The sequence below is a fragment of the Sphaeramia orbicularis genome, chromosome 5, assembly GCF_902148855.1.
Source record: "Sphaeramia orbicularis chromosome 5, fSphaOr1.1, whole genome shotgun sequence".
Lineage (NCBI taxonomy): Eukaryota > Metazoa > Chordata > Actinopteri > Kurtiformes > Apogonidae > Sphaeramia > Sphaeramia orbicularis.
The window spans coordinates 5,256,397-5,279,053 of record NC_043961.1 but is presented as its reverse complement, the minus strand read 5'-3'; the positions used below and the strand labels follow the sequence as shown (position 1 = coordinate 5,279,053).

Sequence of the window (22,657 nt, the reverse complement as noted above, 5' to 3'; positions counted from 1 at the left end):
TCTAGTGGTGGGAATAAGTTGCACTAACACATGTTTTGTCCTTTCGTTGTTACCGTAGTCAGTTCGGACATAAGAAGGAACTAACAGACACGTTTCTTTCACTCGTATGGCCCCAAAAACGTTTGCCTGTGAGTATTTTATGTTCAGTTGTTGTCAGAATGAATAGTATCAAATACCTCTGATGTGAACCTTTGTTGCTGGATAAAAAGACGTTGTAAATTTTAAATTAATCTATAAATGCTACTCGTCAGCGTGTCTATGGATTTTCCCATTCGAGTTAGCATCGAGCTAAATTGACTGCTAATACAACAATCACATCGTAAATCAGTAAAGGTTAGTTCAAAGACTGGCATATTCTACCTAAACACAAGCAATGAATTTACATAAACTTAGCATGAGCCTGCATAAAGAATTAGCAACCCATCTGTGACTGCTAGCATAACTGAATTAGCTTAAACATGTTAATAACACATTGTAATAAACACATCCAAAATAACGTCATAAACATGTTCCTAACGGCACGTTTGCATGTGAAATTATTTAGTAAACAACAGAATGATTGACACATACAGGTGCTGAACTGCAGGAGTTAAAGTTTGATTCAGCATTACTTGGAAAGTTCGCTCTTTTCTCCTCTCAGCCGGCATGTACACAGCACCAGTGTGTGGAGCACCAAAATAAAAGCATGAGTTTCAAAATAAGAGTCCGTATGTATAAATGAACTAAGACTTGCTTGAAAGGCAGAACAATAATAAAATGGCGTTAACGTGAGATAAAAAAATTGTCGGCATTGTTTAATGAATGCGTTAACACAGTAATAACGCGTTAACTTGCCCAGCCCTAGTAAAAACATTTTCGTTAACTGAAATAAATAAAAACTACAATTAAAAGAAAAAACGATAGCGAACTGAAACTGTATTGTGTGCTTATAAAACTAACTAAAACGGTTAAAAATTATGGACAAAATTCCCTTCGTTTTCATCTTTGTCAATGTCGGATTGATATGAAATCGATTTATTTCGCTCTAGCAATTTTAGTTAGCGACACCATAGGGTACTTCACGGTCGGTCACTTCTCGTCACTTGTCGTTTATAATCGGTTTCTCGTCCCCACTCTACCTGGAAACCTGGAGACTAAATTTGGGAGAAAGCAGCAGAGTCCTGTCTGGGATTTATTTGAATACGACGGCGATAAAGATAAAAAATTTGACAAAACTAAAATTGCTACTAAAACTAAACTAAAACTAAGCATTTACAAAAAAAAAAAAAAAAAAGAAAACTAATAAAAACTAGCAAACCTGCTCTAAAAACGAATTCAAACTAACTGAATTAGAGGAGAAAAAAAAAGTCAAAACTAAATAAAACTAAACTAGAATGAAAAATCCAAAACTATTAGAACCTTGGATCGGGCTATTATACCTTTGATTAGTGGAATATTAGGTGGATATCAACGCTGATACTGTGATCTACTTCTATGATCAGTGAAGAGGAAGAATGAGATACTTGGTGGGTGGTGGTGGTGGTGGTGGTGGTGGGGGGGGGGACATGTGATGCCAAAATACTGTACATTGCTGCCTCCCTGCCAACAACAATCCCAACTGTATGTATTCTGTCAGCTATCAGTGTTCCAGTCTGCTGAAACAGAACAATGGATCCAGACAGACTCGGTGCAGGGGAGCTGGATCTGAGTACCCGCCCCCCCCTCCAAACCCCCCCCCAAGGCCGACCTGCTGCCGACTCCTGGAACTCAGCCCCGACGCTCAGATTCTCATCTAAATTAGGGTAAAAGTTAGATTTCCAAAGCTGAGACGTGACAGACGTGAAGAGTACAGCGTCAGGCAGGTGGTCTAAAATCATTCGACTTAGGACTCGCCCTGCCAAAGCTGCAAAACCTGGAGGTAAATTTGTAAACCTAGAAGAAAAGTACCTGTCTGAACTTGAATCTTTTTGAAGAGGAACGTATTTTATGAACATACATGAAGGTGGTTTGGCTGAGAGTGGATCCAGAGCATGTTACAGACGGGTGACGAAAAATCCCTTTTAAGCCACTTAACGGAACCCTGACTCTGGGTGAATGCTGTGGAGCTGTCACAGGGTTAACCCTTTAGTGGACAAGTGACTATTTTTGGTCATTTCCGCATGCATTACAAGACAGTAGTCGCTTTTCTGTTGACCCTTAAATTGCGTGAATATAACTTGCGCATAAAAATTTACCTAATGGAAAAACGACAATTCGGCTAAAACTGTCATTTTTCGATTAAAAGTTTTAGCGCTGGAAAGAGGTGGTTTTTCAGGCGTAGTGCAAATGGTATATATCAAACACAACTGCAATGGAAAGATGTTTTTCTGCAACTACAGTCACACGAATTAAAAAAAAACTAATGTTGACGGACGTTACAACAAGCGAACAAAAAGAGTTTTAAAAGAAACATGACGCGGTATGTGTGGACACACCAGGAAACCCAATAATTTTTTAATTTAGTACGAGCTAGAGGAGTAATATATAATAATAACAATGAATAAATCTGTAAATCAACATGATATTTATGTTTGTCTCCATGTTTATGGAATGACATCTCATGTCATCTCGTGATAATAAACAAATCATCGCGCTAATGGTATATGGTAAATGGGCCCCCCCGTGGGCCCCCCACCCCCGATCACCACCAAAATTTAATCATTTCTTCCTTATCCCATTTCCAACAAACCCTGAAAATTTCATCAAAATCTGTCCATAACTTTTTGAGTTATGTTGCACACTAACGGACGGACAAACAGACAAACAAACAAACAAACAAACCCTGGCAAAAACATAACCTCCTTGGTGGAGGTAATCAACACGATATTTATGTTTTTCTCCATGTTTATGGAATGACTTCTCATGTCATCTCATGATAATAAACAAATCATTGCGCTAATGGTATATGTAGTGCAAATGGTATGTATCACACACAACTGCAATGGAAAGACCTTTTTCTGCAACTAGAGTCACACAAATTAAAAAAAAAAAAAAACGGATGTTGACAGACGTTACAACAAGCAAACAAAAAGAGTTTTAAAAGTAACGTGTCGGTATGTGCGGACACACCAGGAAACCCAATCATTTTTTAATTTAGTACGAGATGGAGGAGTAATATATAATAATAATAATAATAATAATAATAATAATAATGAATATATCTGTAAATCAACACGATATTTATGTTTGTCGCCATGTTTATGGAATGACTTCTCGTGTCATCTCGCGATAATAAATAAACAAATGATCGCATTTGTGATTTTATGGAAAAACTGACATTACGTACTTCTGTTTTTTCAACATTTAGTAAATATCGGTAAAGTTTTGTTGTGTTGTGTTACAACTGTCCCCAGTCTCCCCTATACTATTAACACCCAGGCCTGCTGGCAGAATTAAACTGAGGTAGACAGGAAGTGCATGGACATGGGTGTGTGTGTGGGGGGTGAATACTTCATGAGACAGGGGGTTTGTGATTTTCGGGGGGGGGGGGGTAGCGGTCTATCCTCATCAGAACGCGTGGTAGCGGTCTGGGATTTTCGCCGGTGGTGGTGGTGGGGTCAGAGTTGGAGCGGGGGGGATTAGCAGTAGCTCCGAGACAATGTGATTGTGTGTGTGTGGGGTGATAGCGTCATTGTCCGAGCAGGAGTGAAAGTGAAACTAACTCGCTTTACTGTTCCTCTGACTCTCCGTGTCACACACACACACACACACACACACACACAGGAGCAGCGAGTGACAGAATCTCCGCGCAGCAAAAAAAAGTTAATATATCGGCTACATATTGGCCGATGTTGATTAATTGGTGATAAGCTATAATCGGCCCGATTAATCGGCCGGCCAATTAATCAGTCGGGCTCTACAACTAACCTATGAGGAATGGAAAATTTAAGTTGGACAAAAATAGTGCTTTAATTTATATCATGATACATATCGATATCGTCTGACATGAAAAAAATTATCATGATATGATTTTTTCCCATATCGCCCAGCCCTAACTCTACTATTTTCAATGCTCTTGTTATATGTTATTGGATGACAGTTGTTCTAAATAGTTTTATCACTGGTCTCATTACAGCTCAATCCGAAGATGCTAATTTCTATATGTGCAGCTAAAATGGCCTAAAATTTAAGTTGTGCGATCAATATTGGTGTCAACAAACAACTCAAAAATCCTGATCAGAGCACCTTTAATAGCAAGTATTTAATACGAACTATTCACAACTGCTAGTATCTGAATCATCAGTAAATGTTGTGTGTTATTTACAGTATTTACAGTCCACCACTGACCAACACTAGATGCTAACTTCTGGTTCTTCAGTATAAGTTGTTTTTTCCTAATGTAGCTGTGGTTAAAGTTAACAAGGATTTTCAACAATTCATGGGAAGGAATGCTTCTTGGACCAAAACAGAGTTTATTCGAGGTGTTCTTTGGAAAAAAGGGATTCATAAAGTAGATATCAAACTGGAAGAAAAATCCAAGGCACTCTCTTTAAACACACACCTAGGTCTAGATATGACCGTGCCATGTTAATAAATGCATTTTAATGTTTAAAGAGAGTGCCTTGGATTTTTCCTTCCAGTTTGATATTAACCCTTTCATGCATAGTGGTCACTACAGTGGACATCTATTCTCCAGCTGTTCTATTGTATGTTCATGGTTTTGTTGTTTTAGTTCCATATCAGCCAACACAGTGGTTCATCCCAAACACTGAAATTTATACCATTACTGTAACTTTCCTGTTCTTGATAAACCTGATCTGCAGTTACATGTTTGAGTGTAAATCAATTGCGAATTGTTATGAGACTATAATTAACAGTTTTCTTAGACAATTTTTTTTTTTGCATGTTTTTTGCACTAATATTAGAGTATATTAAAATTAGGGATGCACCGATACCACTTTTTTCCAGACCGAGAACAAGTACGAGTACTTACATTTGAGTACTTGCCGATACCGAGTACCGATACGAGTATTTAATAATCCCATTCCAATTCTTAGTTCCTTTTGTAAATGTGCTTTATTGTCGTTGTCATTAGTCTGACTGGAACAAAGTGCTGCTACTGACATTTAATGTGTTGGAATGAGCGTTTGTCAATTAATCCACCAGGGGGCGCTGCTCTAAATTAACCATACTGGACAAATACCACGAAGAAAAATAAAGTTTTTTGAGAAGAAGAAGAAGAAGAAGAAGAAAGTCAGTAATAACAAACATGGAGACGACAGAGGTAACACTAATGTGATACTAATGTTGGAGCGTTTTCACTGGTAAGGTTTAAAAGTTTAGCTTCAGCAGGAATAGAATAGAATAGAATAGAATAGAATAGAATAGAATAGAATAGAATAGAATAGAATAGAATAGAATAGAATAGCCTTTATTGTCATTGTAACATGAAACATGTACAACGAAATTAAAAAATGTCCACCAGTCAGTGCATAATAAAAACAACTACAACAACACAGACACAAACATCACAATAGTAAATAAATAACACTGGTCAACAACAAATTTATTGTTTAAGTTTTTTGAGCTGATTTAGGATAATTTTGGTGTGCTGAATCCAAAAATCACATTAATTTTGCTCAATCAGGTCAACTTTCTGAACTATGCTACATATTGGCTTTTTAACATTTTTGCTTACATTTATGGGCATTTTCACATCATATGATACAAAATTCTTTCATATTTCTTGCAATAAACGAGTTCTGAAGATTTTACTTTTGCCAATTTATGATTAATGTTTTTTTTAATATTACAGGTGAATGAAATGGCTTCGACTAGAAGATCTTGCAAAAATAAGCCTGATGTATTCTGCTACATCTGCGGTGAATACACCATTGTACCTAACAGGAATCAAGTCACAAGTTTCATAAAGTGTGCTTACCAATCTTATTTTGGTATTAAACTTGGTGACCACGATAAAGTTTGGGCGCAGATTGTAAGAAGATCAAATTTTTCAAAATCAAATTAGCAAAAAAACCTGACCTGATTGAGAAAAACAGATGTCATTTTTGGATTTAGCGGTGCAAAATGGTCCTAATTCAGTTGAAAAAACCTAGACAACTTGCAAAAAACATTTTTTTTGTAACCCAGTGTAATTATAAAAATAAAAACAAACAAACACTCACAGCCATTCATTCAATCATTGCACGATCTCCATTACTGTATGTATGTGTTATGTTACAGACTGTTTTGGCATTGAGGGTGGTTATTGCTGTTGGGTAAAAACTGTTTTTGAGTCTGTTTGTTCGTGATCTGATTGTCCTGTATCGTCTGCCTGAAAAGCTATATGAGCAATAAGTTTCGTTTTCACTTCTGCTGGTGGTGGTCCGCACTGCTCTGTACTCCCGCTGGTATTCTCATTCTGTTTACGCATCCTCCCGCACCTGGAAAACGGATGGAATGTACGCAGAGGACGGACAGAACGCTGCGTCTGTATCTGTCTGTGTCTGTAACGTTACTTGCAGTCAGCGTTACTTTTATCACTATCACTACTTTTATCATTTCATCATTATTTATTTTGAAAAATCTCCACACTCTTCACACATTATTCCTCCTCCTTGTACCTGCTGCACTGAACTGGGAATGTCAAACGGCCGTAAGTGGTATCGGTGCATTTGTATCGGATATCTTTTACGAGTATGAGTACATACACTGAGTATCGGAGTGGATGCCGATACGCGTATCGGTGCATCCCTACTTAAAATGTGAGAAAACATCAGATTAGCTGCATTAAAATTGTTTTTCTTTCATAGTTTTCACACAGTATGATGGGTTTTAAATACATGGTTCTTTACTTTAAAAATTAACCCTTTCATGCATGAATTATGAGAACCTTAATCAAGATTTTTTTTTTTCCTGAGTGTTTTTATTCCTCTTTAGGCATGAAAAAAAAAACAATGTGATTTTTTTTTTTTTTTTAAATCAACTTGTTTTTCATGGAGTTACAAAAATGTCCACTCAGCTACACCATGAATTTTATTCTTGAAGCAAAGAAACACGTATTTAAAACCCAATATCATAAAGTGATATGAAAACAGTGAAATGAAACCATGTTTAATGCAGCTAATCTGATGTTTTCTCACATTTTAACATATTCTAATACTAGTTATTACTCACTTCATGGAGATAATATGCAAAAAAATAAATATTAACAATTGATTTCCACTCAAGAACCAATCAAGAACAGCAAAGTTGCAATAATGGTATGAATTGCAGTTTATGAGATGATGCATAAGTGTCCACTGTGTTGGTTGATATGGAACTAAAACAACAAAACCCATGAATATACAAGAGTAAAGCTGTAGAGTAACTGTCCACTGGAGTGACCACTATGCATGAAAGGGTTAAATGTACGGTGTCCAGCTGAGTAGACATTTTTGTAACTCCATCAAAAATAGGTTCATATAAAAAAAAAAAAAAATTCAAATGCATTGTTTTTTTTCATGCTTAAAGAGGAATAAAATCACTCAAGAAACAAATATTGACTAAGGTTCTTATAAGTCATGCATGAAAGGGTTAACAAAGATTTTGTTGTTTGCGAGTTTCATCAAATTTCATCCGGTTGTGTTGCCCAAAATAACTGAGCGAACTCCATTTCCTGTGGCCATCTTTGTTTATCTGAACTGCGATAAAGAGTCGAACTTGAGTTTCATGCAGCTGATGGGGTTCTTATTTATCCAGGTGGTGTAAGAAGATTCTATAAATACACCAAACATGAGCCAATCCACCAATGTCTTACAAGTCAAACACTAACGGCTCTTCCTTCATCCATTAAAACACACATATCATGGCCTGCATGTGCAATACGACCCAATTAGAGCTGAATCAAGAGCTTTAATCCTCGCTGACATTCGGAGTGAAAACTGATCCCCTGAAGCTTCACAAAGCGAACACATACTGAGATGACAGGCTGAACTTAAAGGACAAGACGTTGGAAAAGCAGCCTTAAATATGATTCTCCATTTATTTCCGCAGCCCTGTCATCGGAGCAAGCATCGCCTCCAGCCTTATTCCACAGACAGGATAAAAATCTGCGGCTTATTTTCCCACCGAGAGCAGATGCGCTGACATTTGTCAAGTGTCAGAGGTCCAATACCTCAGAGGAACGTCTTTTTTTTTTTTTTTTCTTTCTTTATTTGGGATTGTTTTTGGATGTATTAGTCCAAACTCTCCTGCTTTTTAATGCGCTACTCGAAAGCTTTGCTCAGACATAACAAACATCTCAATAAATCATAACGGTGAACAAGCCGCTGGCGCAGTAAAGTTGAACATGGAACGGCTTATTTCTTAACTATTTCAGGAGTGAAAAAAAATATTGGGAGGGCTATCGAGGCATGTCGACATGTTTCAACAGCGTCTTTTACGGCACTTTGCATGAGGCTGATGAAGTGGAGTTGTCAGTGGGATATTAAGTTAGTGCTCACCTTAAAGTCATTTTATATTCGTATGGTATCATTCATAAGGATAATTAAAAGCAAAATAAAACTACTTTACACGCAGTATCACAGTATTTTTAAAGAGCTCATATTTCTCTAAACCCACTTTTCTTAGTCTGTGGTTCATTTATTTGTGTATTTGGACCCTAATAGTTCGTACAGTTTGAATTTGAACCTCCAGCTGCTGCAAAACTATCTTTAGATTCATTTGGGCAAAAATCCTGTGGATTTCTACAACCTGTTTTAACTCCTTTTTAATTTGTTACATCTACAACTAGTTACATCACACATAATGTAAATACAGGATGAAACGTGATGTCATGAATTGTGTACAGATTACACGCCACTTTTAATTGGTGTGTTATCTGTTCGCATTATAATCTTTCAGTGTGTGTATTTAGGCCGCGTAAAACAGCACGCCATTAGCGCATTTAGCAGATCGTGCAACTAGCTGTTAGGGCAAGGGTTAGGGTTACAGTTGGCAAGTAGCGTGATTAGCAGCTAGCACAATTAGCGGTTAGGGTTAGCAGTTAGCAATTAGCGGTTAGGTTTAGGGTTAGCGATTAGCATGATTAGTGGTTAGCGCAATTAGCGGTTAGGGTTAGCAATTAGAGGTTACCGCATTGACACGCCATCAAATGGCATTAAATAACACACGAAAGGATGAAAATGTGTATGTATAACACGCCAAATGCAATAAAGTGGTGTCACATACGACACATGTGACACAATTGGTGTGTTATCTGTTCGCAATATAATCTTTCAGCGTGTATATTTATGCTGCATAAAACAGCATGCCATTAGCATGCCATTAGTGCATTTAGCGGCTCGTGCAATAGGTTGCAATAGGTAACCTACAAATTCGTAACCCCTAACACTAACCTCTCATCTCGCTAACCACTAACCCTAACCACTAACGGTGTGGTATTTTACGCGGTGTGAACATACATGTGGAAAGCTTAGAATGCGTACAGATAACACACCAATTAAAAGTGGCGTGTAATCTGTACGCAATTCATGATATCACATTGCTAAGAGTTAGCGTTAACGCACATGAACAAATGGTCAGTTGATGCGGTAGTGACAGACAGCAGAACCCATCCATAAAGATGGAAGACGCTAAACAGCACATTGGTCCTCTGGATGGAAATATGAGGACAAAAAAACCAAGACGGAACAGTCGACCAACATAAACTATTAGACACACTCTGACGGAAGGAGTTTTCTATTCACCAAAATACTTCCAGCTTCAAATACTACATTAACGCCAAACATACGATAGTCTGGGATTCTACTAGCACTTCAGCTAACATGTCGTCCAGCTTGGACAAACACATTAAGTGCAGATATATTCCCTTCTTTCTTGAGTCTGTTTGCTCATGTGAAATAAAACATGATTAATATAGATGAAAATGAATGATATTTACTATTTAACCTCCTCAGACCCAGCTATGGGTTTTCTGTCCACAAAAAAAAAAAAAAAAAAAAAAAAAAAAAAGAAAACTATCCACCACAAAGGACATTCCATAAAAAGAAAAGCACTCGGGGAGTGCAGACCTCCACCAAGGCAGATCAGTGCCCCCCCCCCCCCCCCGATCACCACCAAAATGTAATCATTTCTTCCTTGTGCCAGTATCAACATTTCCTGAAATTTCATGAAAATCCGTCCATAACTTTTTGAGTTATCAAACGCACACTCAAACAAAGCAAAGCGATCACAATAACTCCTGGCGGAGGTAAAACTTTTAAAAACTGCATCTGAAAAAACTCTTGCATCATGATGTTTCCAACATAGACACTTGTTTAATAAAAAAACAAAAAAAGCTTGTACTTTGCTGACATTCCCTGGGTCTCAGGAGGTTAAATTAACCCACAGCAACCCTGTGATTAATCTGATTACAAATTTTAATCATTTGACAGCACTACATTCTATGTATTATGTATATACAGTCGCGGAAAAAATTATAAGACCATCCTAAGTCATCTGAAACAATGGTTATACAATCCAGTCCTAACTCCTGTGTGTGTCATGTGACTAAAACAGACAGAAAAGAAAACATGGAATGTCTAAAAGCACTGTTTTTGTCAGTACAATGACATAGATACTGATGGAAGAACTGAAGTGATTTTGGTTTTTATCAAGAAAACATGTTAAACGGATAAATATCAGCTCTGAAATTAAACTGCTATGAGCTGTTTTTGTTGTTTTCATTATATTTGTCCAAACAAATGGACCTTTAGTTGGACCAGGCATAGGGATGTAAACGGTATAACGATAAACCGCTGTAAAATTCCCAACGGTTAGTATTACTGTTTAAATTCTAGCTATCATGATAACCACATTTAATTATCGCACTTTGAAAGACAAAGAGAGAGACTATCTATCTATCTATCTATCTATCTATCTATCTATCTATCTATCTATCTGTCTATCTATCTACGAAAAAGAAACTCAAACAACTCTAACTTGATATGGAAAATAGTCAAACAATGGCCATAAAGTTCCATCTTTAATGCACATTTGTATGTTTGATGTTTACATGTTAATATTTGAATGTTTCTGCCAAAAGAACATTGTGCCTATTATTTTATTTTAAAAAATAATTATTATTATTATTATAATTATTATTATAACTTTTTTTGTTTGTTTTTTTTTTCAAAATACAACTTGGTTCAATTATTTCAGTGCGTGTATCAGTACTTTTTGAACATTTTGAGCACAATTTCAACAATACCGCGATAATAACGGTAATTGTGATGATTTTAGTCACAATAACCGTGATATGAAATTTTCATATCATCACATCCCTACCCAGGCATTAAAATGAACAAGAAACTGAAGGAAACAAGGGCTGGTCTAATAATTTTTTCCATGACTGTATATATATAGTTCCAGGTGGGTGGATGGTTCTTTGTACAGGTCAGGGTTCAGTCCAACGTACCCACTTTGAGCTCTTTCCCGAACACCGTCCTCTCTCCCAGGGCCGAGCAGTTCCAGCGTCCGTGTCGGAACTGGAACTGGCATTCGTTGATCCCCATCTGGACTCCCTCTCCGATCACGATGATGGCGTCGGGCCGGCTCTGACAGATAGTCCTCTGACGGGGGGCCAAGCCGGGGATTTTATTACAGATGATGCTGGCTCCAAGTGCAACCACCGAGGACAAACCCCTACGATGAAGGCCACAGGTTAGAACAAGGGCAGTTTTTCTAGCTTTTTCTGAACTAATGTTTAAAGAAAGGAGGCTTCTGTAACAACATATTCATACCCTGAACGCTATAAACGGATTTATTTTAGGGCTACAACTAGAGAGTATTGACAGAGTTGATTGCTTAACCCTTTCATGCATACTGGTCACTACGGTGGACAGCTATTCTACAGCTGTTCTCTTGTATATTCATGGGTTTTGTTCTTTTTGTTTTTTTTGTTATTTTTTTTTACACATATCTTTATTAAAGTTTTAAGACACTACATATCTTTTCTGACATGAATTAGTAACATTATGTAGATCTCTCCTGATCATAAACCCCCAGAATCACAAGCCCTCCCCATAGTTTTCACACAGTTTATCAGTAAATACATGTTTCTGTGCATCAAAATTTAAACGTGTGGTGTCCAGCTGAGTGGTCATTTTTGCAACTTCATGAAAAATAGGTTCATAAGATTTTTTTTTAATGTATTTTTTAAATTTTTAAATTATTCTTATTTTATTTATTTTTTTATTTTTCAGAAGAAAATTTTCAATCGCATTGTTTTTTTCATGCCTAAAGAGGAATAAAAACACTCAGGAAAAAATTTTGACTAAGGTTCTCATAATTTGTGCATGAAAGGGTTAAGTGGTTGTTTGGTCTTTAAAATGTCAAAAAATGGTCAAATATGCTCAGTGTTTCCCAAAGGATGTCCTTAACCCATAAAGACCCTAAACTGTTTAATACCTGTCAATCCTCTAATTTTATCAATACATGTCAATAATTGATGTAAAATACAGTTATTCATCTTTTATGGTGATCAGATATGACCCATTTGGACGTTCAGAGGCTCTGTAGTTACCGTGGAAACACCGTCATCTTCTACAACATTGATTCTCCAGTAAAACCCACAGAGTTGGATCAATGACAGTGGATGGACACACTGGGTTTATATAGATTAAATAATAAAATGGACAAAAGCTTTAGAAATCCTAAATAACATGAAAAAAAAATTACTAAAATGAAGAAAAAAAAAAAGAATAAAATCAGCAACAAAATGAACAAAAACGGCCAAAGTGATCATTAAAATGAACAAAAATGAATAATAAATCAACAAAATAATAAGTAATATGGACAAAATAAACCACAAACTGAACAAAATTGAAGAAAAAATAAAAAAAATTATCCATGGAGTTGGATCAATGACAGTGGATGGACACACTGGGTTTATATAGATTAAATAATAAAATGGACAAAAGCTTTAGAAATCCTAAGTAACATGAAAAAATAAGTATAAATTTACCAAAATGAAGTTAAAAAAAAAAAAAAAAAAAAAAGAATACAATAAAATAAGCAACAAAATGAACAAAAATAGCCACAGTGATCAATAAAAAAAAAAAAAAAAAAAAAAAAGAATAATAAATCAACAAAATAATAAATAACGTGGACAAAAAAAAATGCCCCAAACTGAACAGAACAAAAAAAAAAAAAAAAAAAAAGAACCCATGGAATTGGATCAATGACAGTGGATGGACACGCAGGGTTTATATATTAAATAATAAAATGAACAAAAACTTTAGAAATCCTAAATAACATGAAAAAATGAGCAAAAAATAAACTAAAATGAAGTAAAAATAAATAAATAAATAAATGCATAGAATTAGCAACAAAATGAACAAAAACAGCCAAAGTGATCAATAAAATGAACAAAAATGAATAATAAATCAACAAAATAATAAGTAACGTGGACAAAATAAGCCAAAAACTGAATAAAATTGAAGAAAAAAGAATTATTAACCATGGAGTTGGATCAGTGACAGTGGGTTTATATTGAATTAATGATATATTTACTGAAAACGTCACTTTTTCTTCAGTTTATCTGTTTTCAATATAATAATCCTCAACTTTAATCTGAGCTTTAATGAACATCTACATGATCAGTGAATTAAATACAGGAAAATACAGAATTTTACTGAAAAAATGCAAAATGCAGAGAATAATATTATAATAAATGGTGATAAATCACTCAAGAAAAGTTAAATACAGAGAAAAAACTATGTTGGAACTGACACAAAAGTAGCACTGGGTCTTTATGGGTTAAACATACTGTTTAAACAACATACTGATAATTCAAAGAAATTTAACCATATAAATATTAATGTTCGAACTAGTAAAGTTTAGTTTGTGCCTCATCTAAAAACACAGAAACAACATTTTTCCTCAGATCTAGTACATTATGGTTCTTGTGACATTCACTTAAAGTGTTTAAAGGGTTTTAAGGTGCTGGAATGAGACAATTTGGCCATTTTTTAGCTTTAAAAATAATTCAAAGTGATCAGTTAATTCTACAAATAACTAATAGTTGGTTTATTAGTTGAAATCCAATGGTTTTAGGGTTAACATTTGGAGCAAAAAGGCCAAAAAAATGTTCCCGTCAGCCGGTAAATGTCCAATCATTGCTTGTTTCACGCTTAAAGGCTGGTTTTTGTGAGTGAAAGTTGAAAACACCAGATGGTTGTTTGCGGTTTTGAGCTCCTCTTTATAGATCGAATGAGATAAACACTTGCCAAGGTGCAGAAGATTTCACAAACCTGGAGGTAGTACAATGAAAACAACTGCAGCGATCAGATGTTCAACAACACATATGCACCAGTGAAATGAAAGAAAACAGGAAAAAGAGGGAACATGTTGGAAGTTTAGCTCCAAATGTAAACGAAGTAAAGCCTAGAATAATAAAGTTAGGTTTTTTTTTCTTGATATATACAGTATATATCATGATTTTCATTTAATAAATCAGTTCATTGTTGCAGTTTTACTCTTGGTTTCATTTTTAGGGGCACTGAGTTTTTTCTCCAGGTCGGAACAAGATGAAAAGCTCTAAATCAGGGGTGTCAAACATGCAGCCTGTGGACCAAAAGCGGCCCTCCAAAGGGTCCAATCCGGCCGTGGAATTAGTAAAATGCAAAAATGACACAGAACACATTAACAGTCCATGGTGTCACAAATTAAATGCTATATTTTTCACTTCCAGATGCCTGATACTAAATGTTTTGTATATTTGTAGATCCACTGTGGTCTATACACATGTAGAAATGATAAACTGAGGCATAATATGGTTAAAATTGCACTTGTTTTTCATAAAACATTTCAGTTAGTTCATGGATGATCATGTTTTTCCCAATTTTTGCGAAAGGTTTTCACTTTTTACTTAATTTTTTTTTACACTAAAACAAAGATAAACATTTGGAGTCGTCATTATTTATAGATTATTATGTTATTTTTTAATTCACAGGTGTCAAACATGCAGCTCGGGGGCCAAAAGTGGCCCTCCAAAGGGTCCAATCCGGCCCTGGGATGAATTAGTAAAATGCAAAAATGACACAGAACACATTAACAGTCCACGGTGTCACAAGTTAAATGCTATATTTTTCACTTCCAGTTGTCTGATACTAAATGTTTTGTGTATTTGTGGATCCACTGTGGTCTTTGAGTTGTAATGCACATGTGGAAATGATAAACTGAGGCATAATATGGTTAAAATTGCACTTATTTTTCTTTAAAAATTGCAGATTGTCCACAGATGTTCAGGATATTCCCATTTTTTGTGAAAGGTTTTTCACTTTTTTTACACTAAAACAAAGATATACATTTGGAGTCGTCATTATTTATAGATTATTATGTTATTTTTTAATTCACAGGTGTCAAACATGCAGCTCGGGGGCCAAAAGTGGCCCTCCAAAGGGTCCAATCCGGCCCTGGGATGAATTAGTAAAATGCAAAAATGACACAGAACACATTAACAGTCCACGGTGTCACAAGTTAAATGCTATATTTTTCACTTCCAGTTGTCTGATACTAAATGTTTTGTGTATTTGTGGATCCACTGTGGTCTTTGAGTTGTAATGCACATGTGGAAATGATAAACTGAGGCATAATATGGTTAAAATTGCACTTATTTTTCTTTAAAAATTGCAGATTGTCCACAGATGTTCAGGATATTCCCATTTTTTGTGAAAGGTTTTTCACTTTTTTTACACTAAAACAAAGATATACATTTGGAGTCGTCATTATTTATAGATTATTATGTTATTTTTTAATTCACAGGTGTCAAACATGCAGCTCGGGGGCCAAAAGTGGCCCTCCAAAGGGTCCAATCCGGCCCTGGGATGAATTAGTAAAATGCAAAAATGACACAGAACACATTAACAGTCCACGGTGTCACAAGTTAAATGCTATATTTTTCACTTCCAGTTGTCTGATACTAAATGTTTTGTGTATTTGTGGATCCACTGTGGTCTTTGAGTTGTAATGCACATGTGGAAATGATAAACTGAGGCATAATATGGTTAAAATTGCACTTATTTTTCTTTAAAAATTGCAGATTGTCCACAGATGTTCAGGATATTCCCATTTTTTGTGAAAGGTTTTTCACTTTTTTTACACTAAAACAAAGATATACATTTGGAGTTGTCATTATTTATAGATTATTATGTTTTTATTTAATTCACAGGTGTTGAACATGTGGCTTGGGGGCCAAAAGCGGCCCTCCAAAGGGTCCAATCCGGCCCTGGGATGAATTAGTAAAATGCAAAAATGACACAAAACACATTAACAGTCCACGGTGTCACAAATTAAATGCTGTATTTTTCACTTCCAGTTGTCTGATACTAAATGTTTTGTGTATTTGTAGATCCGATGTGATCTGTAAGTTGAAATGCACATGTGTACATGATAAACTAAGGTTTATTATGGTTAAAATTGCACTTATTTTTCTTAAAACATTTCAGTTAGTTCATGGATGATCATGTTTTTCCCATTTTTGTGAAAGGTTTTCACTTTTTACTTTATTTATTTATTTATTTTTTTTTTTTTTAAACTAAAACAAAGATAAACATTTGGAGTTATCATTATTCATAGATGATTACATAATTATTTAATTCACAGGTGTCAAACATGTGGCTCGGGGGCCAAAAGCGGCCCTCCAAAGGGTCCAATCCGGCCCTGGGATGAATTAGTAAAATGCAAAAATGACACAGAACACATTAACAGTCCTCGGTGTCACAAGTTAAATGCTATATTTTTCACTTCCAGATGCCTGATCCTAAATGTTTTGTGTATTTGTAGATCCACTGTGGTCTATACACATGTAGAAATGATAAACTGAGGCATAATATGGTTAAAATTGTACTTATTTTTCTTAAAAAATTGTAGATTCTTTACATTTTTTTGTGTCTGTCATATAAAATTAGCTCTCACCACAAAGTTATTTTATATTTGTCTAGTTTCAATCAAACAGAAACTATTTTAAACTCATTATCACAGTATTGTACATATAAAATACACTAGGATATATGTCTGGGTGATGGTATGGTAATAACTATCCCAATGTATCATGATAATTATCACAATAGTGATAATTCCAGATGCCTGATACTAAATGATTTGCGTATTTGTAGATCCAATGTGATCTGTAAGTTGTAATGCACATGTGTACATGATAAACTAAGGTTTAATATGGTTAAAATTGCACTTATTTTTCTTAAAACATTTAAGTTAGTTCATGGATGATCATGTTTTTACTATTTTTTGTGAAAGGTTTTCACTTTTTACTTTTTTTTTTTTTTTACACTAAAACAAAGATGAACATTTGGAGTTGTCATTATTTATAGATGATTATATTATTATTTAATTCACAGGTGTCAAACATGTGGCTTGGGGGCCAAAAGTGGCCCTCCAAAGGGTCCAATCCGGCCCTGGGATGAATTAGTAAAATGCAAAAATGACACTGAAGACATGAACAATGAAGGATGTTCAAGTCATTTTAGGTCAATTCAATCTAAAGTGGATCAGACCAGTAAAATACTGTCACAACAATGTATAAATAATGAAAAAAGCTTATTTTCCTCTTTGTTTTAGTGTAAAAAAAAAAAAAAAAAAGTAAAATTGCACAAAAATGTTTACAATTACAGACTTGGCTTTTACAAATAATGTGAATAACCTGAAATATCTTAAGAGAAGTATGTGGAATTTTTACAATATTCTGAATATCACTCAATGTTTAGTGCATTTATAGATCCACTGTGATCTGTAAGTTGAGATGCACATGTTTAAATGATAAACTAAGGTGTAATATTGTTAAAATTACACGTATTTTTCTTAAGACTTTTCTTATTTGTTCACGTTATGTTCAAGTACAGTTTGTAGATGTAAACATTTTATTATAGTATTTTACTTTTTTCACTCAAAAACAGAGAGACCTTTGGAGTTGACATTATTTATAAGTTCTCATCCTATTATTTCTATTATTTTATCTATTTCTATCATTCTATCACTTTAGATCATATTAGGCTGTATGTGGAACCTGAACTAACATGACTTTGACAGCCCTGATCTAATTTAAATAAATCAAATGTGAATCGCAGCTGTGAATAAACAGAACTGGAAATAATAATAATAATAATAATAATAAGGTCAAATATATATATTTTTTATTATTATTATGAGAAAAAAGTCAGAATTCTGAGGAAAAAGTCTAAATTCTGAATTTAATCTAAGAATTCTGACTGTTTTAATTTGTTTCTTATTGTTCTGAGATTAAAGTCAGAATTCTAAGGAAAGAGTCTGAATTCTGATTTTAATCTCACGCCAATAATAAATAAATAAATAAAACAGTCTGAATTCTGAGATTAAAGTCAGAATTCAGACTGTTTTTTCCCTCAGAATTCTGACTTTAATCTCACACCAATAATAACAAAATAAATCAATGTGAATTCTGAATTTAATCTCAGAATTCTGTTTTTTATACATACATACATATATATATATATATATATATATATATATATATATATATATATATATATATATATATATATTATTATTATTATTATTATTATTATTATTATTATTATTATTATTATTGTTCTGAGATTAAAGTCAGAATTCTGAGGGAAAAAAAAGTCTGAAATCTGACTTTAATCTCACACCAATAATAAAACAGTCAGAATTCTGAGAAAAAAGTCTGAATTCTGACTTTAATCTGAAACCAATAATAAAAAATAAATAAATATAACAGTCAGAATTCTGAGATTAAAGTCAGAATTTTGAGAAAAAAAATCTGAATTCTGACTTCAATCTCACAATTCTTACTTTTTTTCTCAGAATTCAGATTTTTTTTTTCTCATAATAATAATAAAAAACCCCATGTTGGACCTTCATGTCATTATTTCTGTCCCAGTGGTCCTCCTCTTCAGCACAAACCCTCAGGTTTCAGACTCACCCTATTTTCAGGTAGACTATTCCCAGGCACAGGAAAAAATGGAAAATCCAGCGGCGCGTCTTCCTGCTCATGGTGCTCGGTGCTGGGGTCCCGGGTCCCGGAGGTCCGGGTCCGGGGGGGTCCGGTTCCTCGGTGCGCTCCTCTGTCTCCGCAGCTGGATCAGTCCCTGAAACCCCGCGGGATCTCGGAGCTGCAGACGGGAACAAAGCTCCTCCAAAGTCCGTGGAAATGCGCGCGTCCTGCGGTCATTTGGGAAGGGTCCGGGGGGGTCGGCCTGGGCCCGGGCCTGTGGGGGGGCATTGGGTCCGGGTCCAGGTGAAAGCGGCTCAGTCCTCCTGGGTGTGTGTGTGTGTGTGTGTGTGTGCGTGCGTCTGTACCTTTAGTATCAGGGCGTGTTCTGCGCAGGCTCCTCCGCCTGCAGGTACACGCGCAGATCCGCAGACCTGCAGACCTGGACCAGATCTCACGCGGATCCTCGCACCTGTTCCGCGTCCATCAGACCCGTACGGAGACCGTGTCCTGCGCGCGCTCCTCCTCCTCCTCCTCCTCCTCACGGTAGCTCCGTGTCCGTCTGACATCCAGCACAAACTACCGGCACTTTTTATTTGTTTTCCAACAATCCACGCTCCTCCCACTCATTCCCACTCATCTGCCTCATTTCCGACCCCATCTCCATCAGATACCGACTCAGTGGGACATGCGCGCACGCACGTGCACGCACGCACTCAGTATGATCCTGTTTTCATTTGTTCAGTTGAAATGTAAAAGAAAATCTGCAAAATAGAACAAAAAACATGAGAAATTAAAGGAAAAATACAAAATAAAAGGGGGAAAAAAAACATGCAAACTAGAAGAAAAAATATGAAAAATAAAAGGGACAAACATGCAAAATAAAAGAAAAAAATTTAAGTTAAAGAAGAATGTGCAAAATAATGGAAAAATCATGCAAAATTAAAAAAAAAAAAAAAGACAGTTCAATGTAAGAGAAAATCTACAAAATAGAACAAAAAACATGAGAAATAAAAGGAAAATACAAAATAAAAGGAAAAAACATGCAAAATAAAAGGAAAAAACATTTAAAGTTAAAGAAGAATGAGCAAAATAATAGAAAAATCATGTAGAATAAAAGAAAGACAGTTCAGTGTAAGAGAAAATTTGCAAAAAAGAACAAAAATCATGCAAAATGGAAAAAAATGGAACAAATGGAACAAAAGGAACAAACATGCAAACTACCGGCACTTTTTATTTGTTTTCCAAAAATCCACGCTCCTCCCACTCATTCCCACTCATCTGCCTCATTTCCAACCCCATCTTCATCAGATACCGACTCAGTGGGACATGCACGCACGCACACACACGCACGCACGTGCACGTGCACGCACATAATATGGAATGGGGGGTAAATGTGAGAGTAAAGATACAAAGACAGTTCAGTGGGTTGAATGCATCAGGGTGGGGACATGAAAAGGTAAGGGGGTTGCAGGTAATATCAGAGAAAAGCATGTAAAATTAAAAAACAAACAAACAAACAAAAACAATCATGCAAAATAATAGAAAAACATTTAAAGTTAAACAGGAACATGCAAAATAATGGAAAAGTCATGCAAAATAAAAGAAAGACAATTCAATGTTAGAGAAAATCTGCAAAATAGAACAAAAAAACATGAAAAATAAAAGAAAAAATATTTAAAGTTAAGGTAGAATGAGCAAAATAATAGAAAAATCATGCAAAATAAAAGAAAGACAGATCAATGAAGGAGAAAATCGGCAAATAGAACAAAACAACATGAAGAATGAAAGGAACAAACATGCAAAAAAAAAAAAAACATTTAAAGTTAAGGAAGAATGTGCAAAATAATAGAAAAATCATGCAAAATAAAGAAAAAGAGTTCAATGTAAGAGAAAATCTGCAAAATAGAACAAAAAAAAACATGAAATATAAAAGAAAAAAATACAAAATAAAATCAAAAACATGTAAAATAAGAGAAACAGCTCAACATAAAAGACAAAATGTGCAAAGTAAAAGAAAAATCATACAGAGTAAATGAAAAATGCACATAATAGAAAAATCGTGCAAAAATGGAGGACAGATCAATCAACATAAGAAAGTAATTGTTGAATAAAAAAAAAAAAGAAAAGTAGAATAAAATCATGCTAAATATTGTGGGGAAAATCATGCAAAGTGTGAATAAAAGGAAGAGACTTCATTAAAATTTAGAAATTGTGCAGAATTAAAGACAATAACATGAAAATATAAAGAACAAGCTTAGGAAATCAAAGGAAAAAGACAGAAAAACTGTGTAAAACAAAAGAAATGCAGCTTCAAATAACAGAAAAAAAAATATGCAAAAATGAAGAAAAATCGGGCAAAGTAAAAGAAAAACACAAAATTCTGAGAAAACACAAAAAAATAGGAAAATCATACAAAATAAATGAAGGATAGCCCAAAATAATGGAGAAAATGTTCAGAGTACAAGAAAAACATGGAAAATGAGAGAAAAATCATGTAAAACATAATGAATGAAGCAAAGAAATAAAAACATGGAAAAATAAAAGATAAATAATGCAAAAAAAAAAAAAAAAAGAAGAGCAAACATATGTTCCAAGTTAATAATGATAGTATGTCTTTTTCAAATCAGCCTTTTGGAAACAAACATCAGTAACTTTAACAATAAATAAGTTAATTAATGCAAAAAGTGTCAGAAACCAGAAGCTCAGTGGTTTATTTGTATAAATTATTTCCAGTCATTGAACAGCGATTTATCTGTGATTTCCTCTGATGATCAACCCCTGAACTGATCTGCAGCCTTTTATTTTTTTCCCCTTAACTTTATTAAAAATAAATATGTAAACAAAACAGAGAAATTTGGAACAAACATCAAAATGCCAATAAGAAAAATCATCCAAACAAATAAATTTACGTAATTTAAATGCTTACAGACACAAAGAAGAAAAGACAAATAATTACTTAAAATATAAAGATGTAAGAAAGAAAAAAAAAAAGATAGTAAATTCATTCCATTTTAATGAATTGTTTATAAATTGTCAGTGTTTTTTTTTTTTTTTGTTAAAGAAATTCTAGTGAATGAACATATTTTACAAATTCTATCATAAAGACTTTCATAAAGAAATTTGGGCGTGTTTTGGCATATTTACTTTTTTGTTTGTGAAATTTTCAAAATAAAATGATCAAATTACTGATCTCTAGCATGTATGTATGTATGTATGTATGTATGTATGTATGTATGTATGTATGTATGTATGTATTTATTTATTTCATCTCTAGCCTTCATTTATTTATTTTATTTATTTAATATTATTTGATCTCCAGCCTTCATTTATTTATTTATTTATTCATTTATTATTTGATCTCCAACCTTCATTTATTTATTATTTGATCTCCAGCCTTCATTTATTTATTTATTTATTTATTTATTTTATTTATTCATTTATTTGCTCTCCAGCCTTCATTTATTTATTTATTATTTTCTCTCCAGCTTTCATTTATTTATTTGATCTCCAGCCTTCATTTATTTATTTATTTGCTCTCCAGCCTTCATTTATTTATTATTTGATCTCCAGCCTTAATTTATTTATTTATTTATTATTTGATCTCCAGCCTTCATTCATTCATTTATTTATTTATTATTTGATATCCAGCCTTCATTTATTTATTTATTTATTATTTGATATCCAGCCTTCATTTATTTATTTCATCTCCAGCCTTCATTTATTTAT

At 34.4% G+C, this 22,657-nt stretch overlaps 1 protein-coding gene across 1 annotated transcript in view; it reads right to left on the bottom strand.

Annotated features, from left to right (window-relative positions):
* Positions 1 to 19,477, bottom strand: part of wnt7aa (wingless-type MMTV integration site family, member 7Aa) — a 45,954-nt gene extending 26,477 nt beyond the window's left edge. The window contains exons 1-2 of the mRNA XM_030135535.1: positions 18,920 to 19,477; positions 11,396 to 11,622 (exon numbers count right to left, since the gene is read on the bottom strand). Coding sequence (XP_029991395.1) covers positions 11,396 to 11,622; positions 18,920 to 18,990 — 298 coding nt within the window. The 5' untranslated portion in view covers positions 18,991 to 19,477. The remainder of the gene's footprint in view (positions 1 to 11,395; positions 11,623 to 18,919) is intronic.
* Between the last annotated feature and the right edge of the window lie 3,180 nt (positions 19,478 to 22,657).